Consider the following 11336-nt stretch of genomic DNA (forward strand, 5'->3'; position numbering starts at 1 on the left):
AGTCTGTGTTGGTACTAGTCTGTGTTGGTACTAGTCTGTGTTAGTACTAGTCTGTGTTAGTACTAGTCTGTTAGTACTAGTCTGTGTTGGTACTAGTCTGTTAGTACTAGTCTGTGTTGGTACTAGTCTGTTAGTACTAGTCTGTGTTGGTACTAGTCTGTGTTGGTACTAGTCTGTGTTAGTACTAGTCTGTGTTAGTACTAGTCTGTGTTGGTACTAGTCTGTTAGTACTAGTCTGTGTTGGTACTAGTCTGTTAGTACTAGTCTGTGTTGGTACTAGTCTGTTAGTACTAGTCTGTGTTGGTACTAGTCTGTGTTGGTACTAGTCTGTGTTAGTACTAGTCTGTGTTAGTACTAGTCTGTTAGTACTAGTCTGTGTTGGTACTAGTCTGTTAGTACTAGTCTGTGTTGGTACTAGTCTGTTAGTACTAGTCTGTGTTGGTACTAGTCTGTGTTAGTACTAGTCTGTGTTAGTACTAGTCTGTTAGTACTAGTCTGTTGGTACTAGTCTGTGTTGGTACTAGTCTGTTAGTACTAGTCTGTGTTGGTACTAGTCTGTGTTGGTACTAGTCTGTGTTGGTACTAGTCTGTGTTGGTACTAGTCTGTGTTGGTACTAGTCTGTGTTGGTACTAGTCTGTGTTGGTACTAGTCTGTGTTGGTACTAGTCTGTGTTGGTACTAGTCTGTGTTGGTACTAGTCTGTTGGTACTAGTCTGTGTTGGTACTAGTCTGTGTTAGTACTAGTCTGTGTTAGTACTAGTCTGTTAGTACTAGTCTGTGTTGGTACTAGTCTGTGTTGGTACTAGTCTGTGTTGGTACTAGTCTGTGTTGGTTCTAGTCTGTGTTGGTACTAGTCTGTGTTGGTACTAGTCTGTGTTGGTACTAGTCTGTGTTGGTTCTAGTCTGTGTTGGTACTAGTCTGTGTTGGTACTAGTCTGTGTTGGTACTAGTCTGTGTTGGTACTAGTCTGTGTTGGTACTAGTCTGTGTTGGTTCTAGTCTGTGTTGGTACTAGTCTGTGTTGGTACTAGTCTGTGTTGGTTCTAGTCTGTGTTGGTACTAGTCTGTTAGTACTAGTCTGTGTTGGTACTAGTCTGTGTTAGTACTAGTCTGTTAGTACTAGTCTGTGTTGGTACTAGTCTGTGTTGGTACTAGTCTGTGTTGGTACTAGTCTGTGTTGGTTCTAGTCTGTGTTGGTACTAGTCTGTGTTGGTACTAGTCTGTGTTGGTTCTAGTCTGTGTTGGTACTAGTCTATGTTGGTACTAGTCTGTGTTGGTTCTAGTCTGTGTTGGTTCTAGTCTGTGTTGGTACTAGTCTGTGTTGGTACTAGTCTGTTGGTTCTAGTCTGTGTTGGTACTAGTCTGTGTTGGTTCTAGTCTGTGTTGGTACTAGTCTGTTGGTTCTAGTCTGTGTTGGTTCTAGTCTGTGTTGGTACTAGTCTGTGTTGGTTCTAGTCTGTGTTGGTTCTAGTCTGTGTTGGTACTAGTCTGTGTTGGTACTAGTCTGTGTTGGTTCTAGTCTGTGTTGGTTCTAGTCTGTGTTGGTTCTAGTCTGTGTTGGTACTAGTCTGTGTTGGTTCTAGTCTGTGTTGGTTCTAGTCTGTGTTGGTACTAGTCTGTGTTGGTTCTAGTCTGTGTTGGTACTAGTCTGTGTTGGTTCTAGTCTGTGTTGGTACTAGTCTGTGTTGGTACTAGTCTGTGTTGGTTCTAGTCTGTGTTGGTTCTAGTCTGTGTTGGTTCTAGTCTGTGTTGGTTCTAGTCTGTTGGTTCTAGTCTGTTGGTTCTAGTCTGTTGGTTCTAGTCTGTGTTGGTTCTAGTCTGTGTTGGTACTAGTCTGTGTTGGTTCTAGTCTGTGTTGGTTCTAGTCTGTGTTGGTTCTAGTCTGTGTTGGTACTAGTCTGTGTTGGTTCTAGTCTGTGTTGGTTCTAGTCTGTGTTGGTACTAGTCTGTGTTGGTACTAGTCTGTGTTAGTACTAGTCTGTGTTGGTACTAGTCTGTGTTGGTTCTAGTCTGTGTTGGTTCTAGTCTGTTGGTACTAGTCTGTGTTGGTACTAGTCTGTGTTGGTTCTAGTCTGTGTTGGTTCTAGTCTGTGTTGGTACTAGTCTGTGTTGGTACTAGTCTGTGTTGGTTCTAGTCTGTTGGTTCTAGTCTGTTGGTTCTAGTCTGTGTTGGTTCTAGTCTGTGTTGGTACTAGTCTGTGTTGGTACTAGTCTGTTGGTTCTAGTCTGTGTTGGTTCTAGTCTGTGTTGGTACTAGTCTGTGTTGGTTCTAGTCTGTGTTGGTACTAGTCTGTGTTGGTTCTAGTCTGTGTTGGTACTAGTCTGTGTTGGTTCTAGTCTGTGTTGGTTCTAGTCTGTGTTGGTACTAGTCTGTGTTGGTTCTAGTCTGTGTTGGTACTAGTCTGTGTTGGTACTAGTCTGTGTTGGTACTAGTCTGTGTTGGTACTAGTCTGTGTTGGTTCTAGTCTGTGTTGGTTCTAGTCTGTGTTGGTACTAGTCTGTGTTGGTTCTAGTCTGTGTTGGTACTAGTCTGTGTTGGTTCTAGTCTGTGTTGGTTCTAGTCTGTGTTGGTTCTAGTCTGTGTTGGTACTAGTCTGTGTTGGTACTAGTCTGTGTTGGTTCTAGTCTGTGTTGGTTCTAGTCTGTGTTGGTACTAGTCTGTGTTGGTACTAGTCTGTGTTGGTACTAGTCTGTGTTAGTACTAGTCTGTGTTGGTACTATTCTGTGTTGGTTCTAGTCTGTGTTGGTTCTAGTCTGTGTTGGTTCTAGTCTGTGTTGGTACTAGTCTGTGTTGGTTCTAGTCTGTGTTGGTTCTAGTCTGTGTTGGTTCTAGTCTGTGTTGGTACTAGTCTGTGTTGGTACTAGTCTGTGTTGGTTCTAGTCTGTGTTGGTACTAGTCTGTGTTGGTTCTAGTCTGTGTTGGTTCTAGTCTGTGTTGGTTCTAGTCTGTGTTGGTACTAGTCTGTGTTGGTTCTAGTCTGTGTTGGTTCTAGTCTGTGTTGGTACTAGTCTGTTGGTTCTAGTCTGTGTTGGTACTAGTCTGTGTTGGTTCTAGTCTGTGTTGGTACTAGTCTGTTGGTTCTAGTCTGTGTTGGTACTAGTCTGTGTTGGTTCTAGTCTGTGTTGGTACTAGTCTGTTGGTTCTAGTCTGTGTTGGTTCTAGTCTGTGTTGGTTCTAGTCTGTTGGTTCTAGTCTGTGTTGGTTCTAGTCTGTTGGTTCTAGTCTGTGTTGGTTCTAGTCTGTTGGTTCTAGTCTGTCAGTGACTGGGCCTGGTCCTCAGCGTGCTGGGGGAGATGGAGCGCGTCCACCAGCTGATGGGTTACTGTCCTCAGTTCGAGGCGCTCAGCGACCTGCTGACGGGGCGGGAGCACCTGGAGCTGTACGCCCGGCTGAGGGGGGTGCTGGAGGAGTCCGTTACCAAGGTAACGCAGAGGTCCCCTCTAGAGAGGGAGACGACGAGGGAGACGCCGGGACATGTGTGGTGTGCCTCCTCTGCCGTCCTGTAGGTGGCGCAGTGGGGCGTGCAGAAGCTGGGCCTCAGCCAGTACGCTGAGCGCGAGGCGGGCGGCTACAGCGGCGGCAACAAGAGGAAACTGTCCACGGCCATCTCGCTCATCGGGGCGCCGCCCGTCATATTCCTGGTGAGAGGAGGAGGAGGATTAAAAGAATAAACATTTAAATACATATTTATTCTTTGAATCAAACTATAGAGCGTATTCACTCCCGTGACCACATCAAACTCTGGCGGCCATGTTGGGGTCCCACCACGGCATTGTTTTGCTTGTTTGTATGCCGCTCTTCCCTTAGAAATGACCATTATATCCTGAAGGAGACACGATTTCAGTTCAAAGCGGTGTGCCTTGTGATTATGGTGCTGTGCCTCATTGTTGGATGTGGGACTAATGATTCAGAATATGGGTTTATCAGCTCAACAAGAGGCTATTACTTCAACTTGTCATCTACTTCGGCTTCACTCGGCGTCTGAGCGTGAGGACTGTTCTCATGTGATTCTGTTGATGCATCGGGTTGTGGGCACGTTTCCATTGACACTCGTCAATAATCTCTTTTTGCTTTTTTCGCCGAGCGAAAATCAATGTTTCACTTGCGCAAAAGGAACTGTGGATGGAAACTTGGGAGGAAGCCATGAACATGGCAACTCCGTCGGGCGATGTCTGCCTTTACTCTGTGATTCATGTCAAATAAAACACTGTCTCCATGGGAACAGCATCAGCACGGCCACCAAACAGTCACTGCTGGTCCTGAAGGTCCCCACATGCTTCAAACGGACCACCATCGTCCCTGTGCCCAAGGTCACCAAGGTCACCTGCTTGAATGACTACCGCCCGGTAGCACTGACCTCTGTGATCATGAAGTGCTTTGAGCGGCTGGTCAAATCATTCATCTGCTCCTTGCTGCCTCCCACCCTGGACCCGATGCAGTCTGCATACCGGTCCAACCGGTCTACAGACGATGCCATAGCCCTGACCACGCACACCGCCCTCACCCACCTGGACAAAGGGAATACATATGTGAGGATGCTGTTCATTGACTACAGTTCAGCATTCAATACCATCATCCCCTCCAGACTCGTCTCCAAGCTCGTGGACCTGGGACTAAGCACCTCCCTATGCAAATGGGTCTTTGACTTCCTGACGGGGAGGCCACAGGTGGTGAGAATCGGTGACCTCATCTACAGTCATCACCAACACAGGCACCCCCCAGGGCTGTGTGCTCAGCCCCCTCCTGTTCTCCTTGTTCACACATGACTGTGGAGCTCCAACCTCATTGTCAAGTTTGCTGATGACACAACCATTGTGGGCCTCATCACTGGCAATGATGAGTCAGCCTCCAGAGAGGAGGTTGCTACCCTGACTACATGGTGTCAGGATAATAGCCTCTCTCAACATCAGCAAGACAAAGGAGATGATTGTGGACTTCAGGAGACGGCAGGTGGAGGAGCACCCCTGCATATCAACGGTTCTGCAGTGGAAATGGTCAGCTGCTTCAGGTTCCTCGGGGTCAACATCAGCAACGACCTCACCTGGTCTGCTCACACAGACAAGGTGGTCAAAGCGGCCCGGAAGCGCCTCTTCTTCCTGAGGAGACTGAAGCAGTTTGGCATGGATTCAGTCATCCTCACCAATGTCTCCAGATGCCCAATAGAAAGCATCCTGACTGGGTGCATCACAGTGTGGGAGCTGCACAGCCAAGGACCGCAAGGCCCGACGCCGTGTGGTCAGGACTGGAGTTCATCATCGGTAGGGAGCTCCCTGCAGGACACAGACCACACGATGCCTCAGGAGAACAGGATCCTAAAGGACTGCCATCATCAGCCTTCAGCCTGTTCACCCCGCTGCCTTCTGGAAGGCGTCCCGTAGGATCCGGTCTCGCACACAGAGACTGGAGAACAGTTTCTTCCCGAGAGCCATCAGGCTGCTCAATGGACACTGACACACGATCGACACTTTTGCACTCGACACTTTACATACACTGTCACTTTCAGCCTTGTACTTACACTACACTTTCTATTGCACAACCTGCTTTCACTTCCTGCTACTCCCATTTGTCTGTAGTCTAGTTATTATGTGTATTATATGTATATATGTTAGTATTATGTTCAGAGTTCTTGTACAGTGTGTATGTCATTTTATGTTATGTTATATTATGTTAGGCTATGGTAGTTGTTGTGTGGTGCCTTGTCCTAAGAATTTCAGTGCCCAGTCTGACCCTGTGTCATTCTGTGTATCTGACAATAAAAGACTTGACTTGACTTGACTTGGAAGGAGCTGGAAGCTTCATCAGACACTCGTCCTGGAGGCAGAGCTGTGCGACTTCGGATCATATATGAACCCAGACACGGGGCTCGATGTTCCCACATTGGTGGTATTTCCACAACAAGTATAACGCAGAAATAGTGGTTAATGTCCCATGGTCCATAGCGGAAATGAAAACTGTTTGACAGGAATGTGACCGGGCTCTGCTGGTAACTAGGGGTAACTAGCGAATTAACCACAAAGTGTTGAGCGAGTAAAATCAGGTAAAAAAGCGTTGCAAATATTCAATTCCAACCGCTGAAATCTTTCTTTGGTAATGCAGAAGGACCTGAGGTTGCTGGGCTCTCGCAGAATCAAACAGCGGACACGATAGGAGGTCAACTTCTTCTGACATTTAATAAGTGGGACCCCAAGATGGCGCGATTGAGATTCTGACGTCACGTGAATACGCTCTATTGTCTCATTGTGTTCCATTTTAAAGTCCTGGAGGTCCTTCGTGTGAATGAAGCCTGAAGGAACGAATCTACATTAAATATGAATGAATCGCATGTTAACGCGTCTCTCCTCCGTAACGCCGGCCTCTCATGCTTCAGAAACTGTTTCATCTTCATCTCTGGCTCCTCGTGTTCGTCTCTTCAGGACGAGCCGACCACCGGCATGGACCCCAAAGCCAAACGCTTCCTGTGGAACTGCATCCTGAGCGTCATCAAGGAAGGAAGAGCCGTGGTCCTCACCTCCCACAGGTAGTGCACAGGTAGAGCCCTAGTGGTGCTCAAGCTCCTCCCCTTTTGCCCTGGATGAGTAAAGTGCCATTTTTGCTGGAGCCACTTTTTTCATTCATCAGTATTGAAGAATAAAAGTTACTCTCTGCCATCAAGTCTGTGTGTGTGTGTGTGTGTGTGTGTGTGTGTCTCGTTCCATATCTTCATGGTTCACACGTACTGTGTCTTCTCTCTCTCTCTGTCTTCTCTCTCTCTGTCTTCTCTCTCTCTTTCTTTCTCTCTGTCTTCTCTCTCTGTCTTCTCTCTGTCTTCTCTCTCTCTCTGTCTTCTCTCTCTTTCTTTCTCTCTGTCTTCTCTCTCTCTGTCTTCTGTCTCTCTCTCTCTCTTCTCTCTCTCTCTTCTCTCTCTCTCTGTCTTCTCTCTCTCTCTGGAGGGAGCTGCTCACGATCGAGAGCGTGGTGAGGGCAAATGTTTGGTAATCTTTCTCAAACTTTTCACATTTTGTTCTTCATTTTTCACTGTGTGATTGAGTTGTTGTGTTTCTAGTGTCTGATTGTTGGTTTATTTTGGGGTTTATTGGTGTTTTGTGGAGATAACCGTGTTTCTGGTGTGAGATGGCGTCCTCTGAGACGCCGTCTCCGGGTCTTGGCGTCCGGATCGAGCCCGACGCAAGTCCCCCGGTAGAGGAGGTTCTCCGGGCGGTGGGAGATGTTGTCGGACACGAGAACACCCCCGACGCCTCCAGGTTGAACCGAGGGCTGCTGGTGTTTTTTACGGAGGAGCGGTGTGTCGCGCTGATATGCAGCGGCGTCACGCTGAGCGGCGTGTACCTGCAGGTGTCCCGCTGACGGTGCCCACCACCCGGGTCACCGTGTCCGGGTCCCGCCGTTCATACTCCACTCCGTGTTGGAGCGCGAGCTGCAGAGCTTCGAAGCTCGCGAGCGGCTTCACAACGATCGGTCTGGGGTGCAGACACCCCAAACTGAAACACGTAAAGTCCTTCCGGAGGCAGGTGTGAATGTTTCTGAACTGTCCGTCTCAGACGCTGGAGATCTCCTTCAGAGTGAAGCACAAGGCTCAGCACTACATGCTGTATGCTAGCACGGGTAGCATGAAGTGCTTTAGGTGTGGGGGACTGGGGCACAAGCGCGACAGCTGTCCTCGAGAGCCGGCCGGAGGGAACCCCAAGCCGGGGGACGCACCGGCGGAGAAGCGGGCCGCCTGGGCTCCGCGGAGCGGCGGCGAGTCCCCGGTGGGCGGGGCCGCGGAGGAGGGGCGGAGCAACAGTCAGGCCGGGGAGCAGAGTGCTGATTCAGCTGAAGGAAATATTAACGAGGAGATTTCAGCTGTTCAGAATACAACAGGAGAGGGAAAACAGGTGGAGGATTTACTGACAGGAGCAGAGGAAGTGAGGAAGGAAAGTGCAGAAACGGAAGGAAAAAAGGTGGAGGAAGTACTGACAGGAACAAAGGAAGGGAGGAAAGGAAGGGGACAAACGAAAGGAAAAAGGGTGAAGGTAGCACTGAGAGGAGAAGAGGAAGAGAGGAAGCAAAGTGTAGCAGGCAGCAGCAACGGGCCGACAGCTGAACCCCACCAGAGCCAGGCTGCTGGCCCGGAGGAGAGAGGAGAGGCCTGTGTGGTGGAGGAGGAGATGGAGGAGAGCGGAGAGGCCTGTGATGTGGAGGAGGAGGAGGTGGAGGAGAGAGGAGAGGCCTGTGTGGTGGAGGAGGAGATGGAGGAGAGAGAGGAGAGGCCTGTGTGGTGGAGGAGGAGATAGATAGATAGATAGATATATACTTTATTAATCCCCAAGGGGAAATTTGTCGAGTCAGTAGCAGCAACACACAAGAATAAAAAAACAAAACACAAAATATAAGAAGGGTTAGGGTGATCTGGCAAGAGGTGAACTGTTGTAGAGCCTCATAGCCGTCGGCAGGAATGTTCTCCTGTATCTGTCCTTGTGGCAGCGGAGCGTGAGGAGACGTCTGGAGAAAGACCTCCTCTGTCCCTGTAGGAGGTGGTGGAGAGGGTGGTCCGGGTTGTCCAATATGGACACCAGTTTCTTCAACGTCCTCCTCTCCACCACCTGTTCCAGGTGCTCCAGCTGGCAGCCGATGATGGAGCCAGCCTTCCTAACCAGTTTGTTAAGACGGCTGGTGTCACCGGCTCCGATGCTGCTCCCCCAGCAGACAATGGCAAAGTGCAGCACACTGGCCACAACCGACTGGTAGAATAACTCCAGCATCTTGCTGCACACGTTGAAGGATCGAAGCTTTCTCAGGAAAGAGTCGACTCATCCCTTCTTGTACACAGCGTTGATGTTGGCCTTCCAGTTCAGTCGGCTGTCGATGGAGACGCCCAGGTACTTGTACTCCTCCACCATGTCCACGTCCACTCCCAGGACACTCAGAGGGGGAGGAGCTGTCGCCTTCCTCCTGAAGTCCACCACCATCTCTCTGGTCTTGGCCACGTTCAGCCGCAGGTGGTTCTCATCGGCCCACTTTACAAAGTCACTCACCACTGCCCTGTACTCCTCCTCCCGTCCATCCCTAATACACCCGACCACTGCAGAGTCATCAGAGTACTTCTGCAGATGGCATGACTCCGTGTTGTACTGGAAGTCACTGGTGTACAGGGTGAAGAGGAAGGGAGACAGAACAGTTCCCTGTGGGCTCCAGCATCACTGACCCCCGTTCCAGACAGCACACGGCCCATTCTGACAAACTGTGGCCTGTGAGGTAGTCAGTGATCCAGGAGATGGTGGACGCGTCCACACCGGCCACCCGCAGCTTCTCACTCAGCAGCAGTGGCTGGATGGTGTTAAATGCACTGGAGAAGTCAAAGAAAGTGACTCTCACAGAGACACCGGTTCCATCCAGGTGCGACTGAGCTCGCTGCAGCAGGTAGATGATGGCGTCGTCCACTCCCACATGAGGCTGGTAAGCAAATTGCAGAGGGTCCAACGACGATTTCACCTGCGGCCGGAGGTGGGCCAAGACCAGCCTCTCCAGCACCTTCATCACATGGGAGGTGAGGGCGACCGGTCGGTAGTCGTTGAGGCCAGATGGTGTTGACTTCTTTGGGACAGGGACCAGGCACGACGTCTTCCACCGGGACTTCCCCCAGCCTCAGGCTGAGGTTGAAGAGGTGCTGCAGGACACCAGACAGCTGGGTGGCGCAGGTCTTTAGGACCCTGGGGCTGATGCCATCAGGACCTTCAGCTCTGCGCTGGTGTAGTTTCTCCAGCTGTCTTCTCACCTGGTCAGTCGTCACAGAGAGAGGGGGGGTGGAGGAGCCCATTGTTATTGAGGGCTCGGTGGATGTGCAGCTCAGCAGGGGGACAGAGGGGGAGGTGTTTGGGAGGTGTGATGTGTGGAGGAGACAGGAGAGGGCTGTGAACTGAACCTATTGAAAAAACAGTTCAGCTCGTTGGCCCTCTCCAGGGAGCCCCCTGGCTGTCTCCCTCCCACCTTGAAGCCAGTTATCTGAGAGAGGAGAGAGGAGAGGCCTGTGTGGTGGAGGAGAGAGGAGAGGCCTGTGATGCGGAGGAGGAGATGGAGGAGAGAGGAGAGGCCTGTGTGGTGGAGGAGGAGATGGAGGAGAGTGGAGAGGCCTGTGTGGTGGAGGAGGAGATGGAGGATGAGACAGACTCTGACTCTGACTCTGACTCTGTCTCTACCACCGGGTCCCAGGCTTACGATGGAGATCTCTACAAGCTGGAGGACATAAATAGCTTTCTGGATGAGAACTTTGGGCAATCGGTAGATGTTCTAGAGCATTTTCCAGATGCACACAAATTTATGAAAAGTGTCTTATCAATACAGAAGGAGGTTGGTGTGGAGACTTTAGATGAGAAGAAGCGCTACCGTCTTAAAAAATACATGACTGCTATCAGGAAGCAGTTGAAGCCGAAGAAAGGCTCCAAAAAGAGGAGAACTAAGTGAAGCGGTCATGAATGTGCTGCACTTGAGTTTTCTGTTATTGTTGACTGTCTACATCACGTTTCCTTTTCATTTTTCAATGCACAAGGTGAGGGTTGGTTCTTTGAACATTAATGGTGGAAGGGGCCGAGAGAAAAGAGCGGTCACTGAAGAAATGATAAAGCAGAAAAGACTTGACATTGTTTTCCTGCAGGAAACACATAGTGACCAACATAATGAGACATACTGGGGTTTGTGGTGCAGGGGCCAGTATGTCTCATGGGACCAACCTGTCTGCAGGTGGAGCCGTTCTGTTCACACCTGGGCTGGATGTCAACATCATCTCCTCCACAGAGATGGTGAAAGGAAAAGCTCTGGTGGTCAGAGCCACCATACAGAGCGTTCCTTTGTATTTATTAACATCTATGCTCCAAACCAGGGCTCGCACAGGACGGACGTCTTCCACCAGCTGAGAGATGTCCTGCAGCAGTGTGACCAGAACCAGTGTGTAGTGATGGGGGGGACTGGAACTGTACCATAGATCCTCTAGTGGACAGGAGAGGAACCTCCAGTCATCTAACACCTTGTCACAGGTGATTGCAGAGTCAGGTGTAGTGGACGTCTGGAGGGTCAAACACCCCAAGGCCAGGCAGTACACGTGGGTGAAGGTGTTGGATGGAACCATCAGGGCAGCCAGGCTGGACAGGGTTTACATCTCGACTAGTTTTAGCAACCGGTTACTGCACAGTCACATTTACCCAGTAGGCTTCACCGACCATCACTTGGTCACTGTAGATGTGCACACCGCACCAACCACCAAGGGTAGCTCTTACTGGCATTTTAACATTCAGGTGCTTCAGGACAGCGTTTTCTGTCAAAAGTTTGAGGTTTTCTGGGAGATCTGGAGAGGAAGGAAGGGT

The 11336-nt window shown here is 49.9% G+C and overlaps 1 protein-coding gene across 1 annotated transcript in view; it reads left to right on the forward strand.

Moving 5' to 3' along the window:
* Positions 1-6651, forward strand: part of abca7 (ATP-binding cassette, sub-family A (ABC1), member 7) — a 47218-nt gene extending 40567 nt beyond the window's left edge. The window contains 3 exon segments of the mRNA XM_056415434.1: positions 3281-3422; positions 3507-3641; positions 6414-6651. Coding sequence (XP_056271409.1) covers positions 3281-3422; positions 3507-3641; positions 6414-6521 — 385 coding nt within the window. The 3' untranslated portion in view covers positions 6522-6651.
* Positions 6652-11336: the final 4685 nt, after the last annotated feature.

This window comes from Pseudoliparis swirei, chromosome 5, assembly GCF_029220125.1.
Source record: "Pseudoliparis swirei isolate HS2019 ecotype Mariana Trench chromosome 5, NWPU_hadal_v1, whole genome shotgun sequence".
In the NCBI taxonomy this organism is placed as follows: domain Eukaryota; kingdom Metazoa; phylum Chordata; class Actinopteri; order Perciformes; family Liparidae; genus Pseudoliparis; species Pseudoliparis swirei.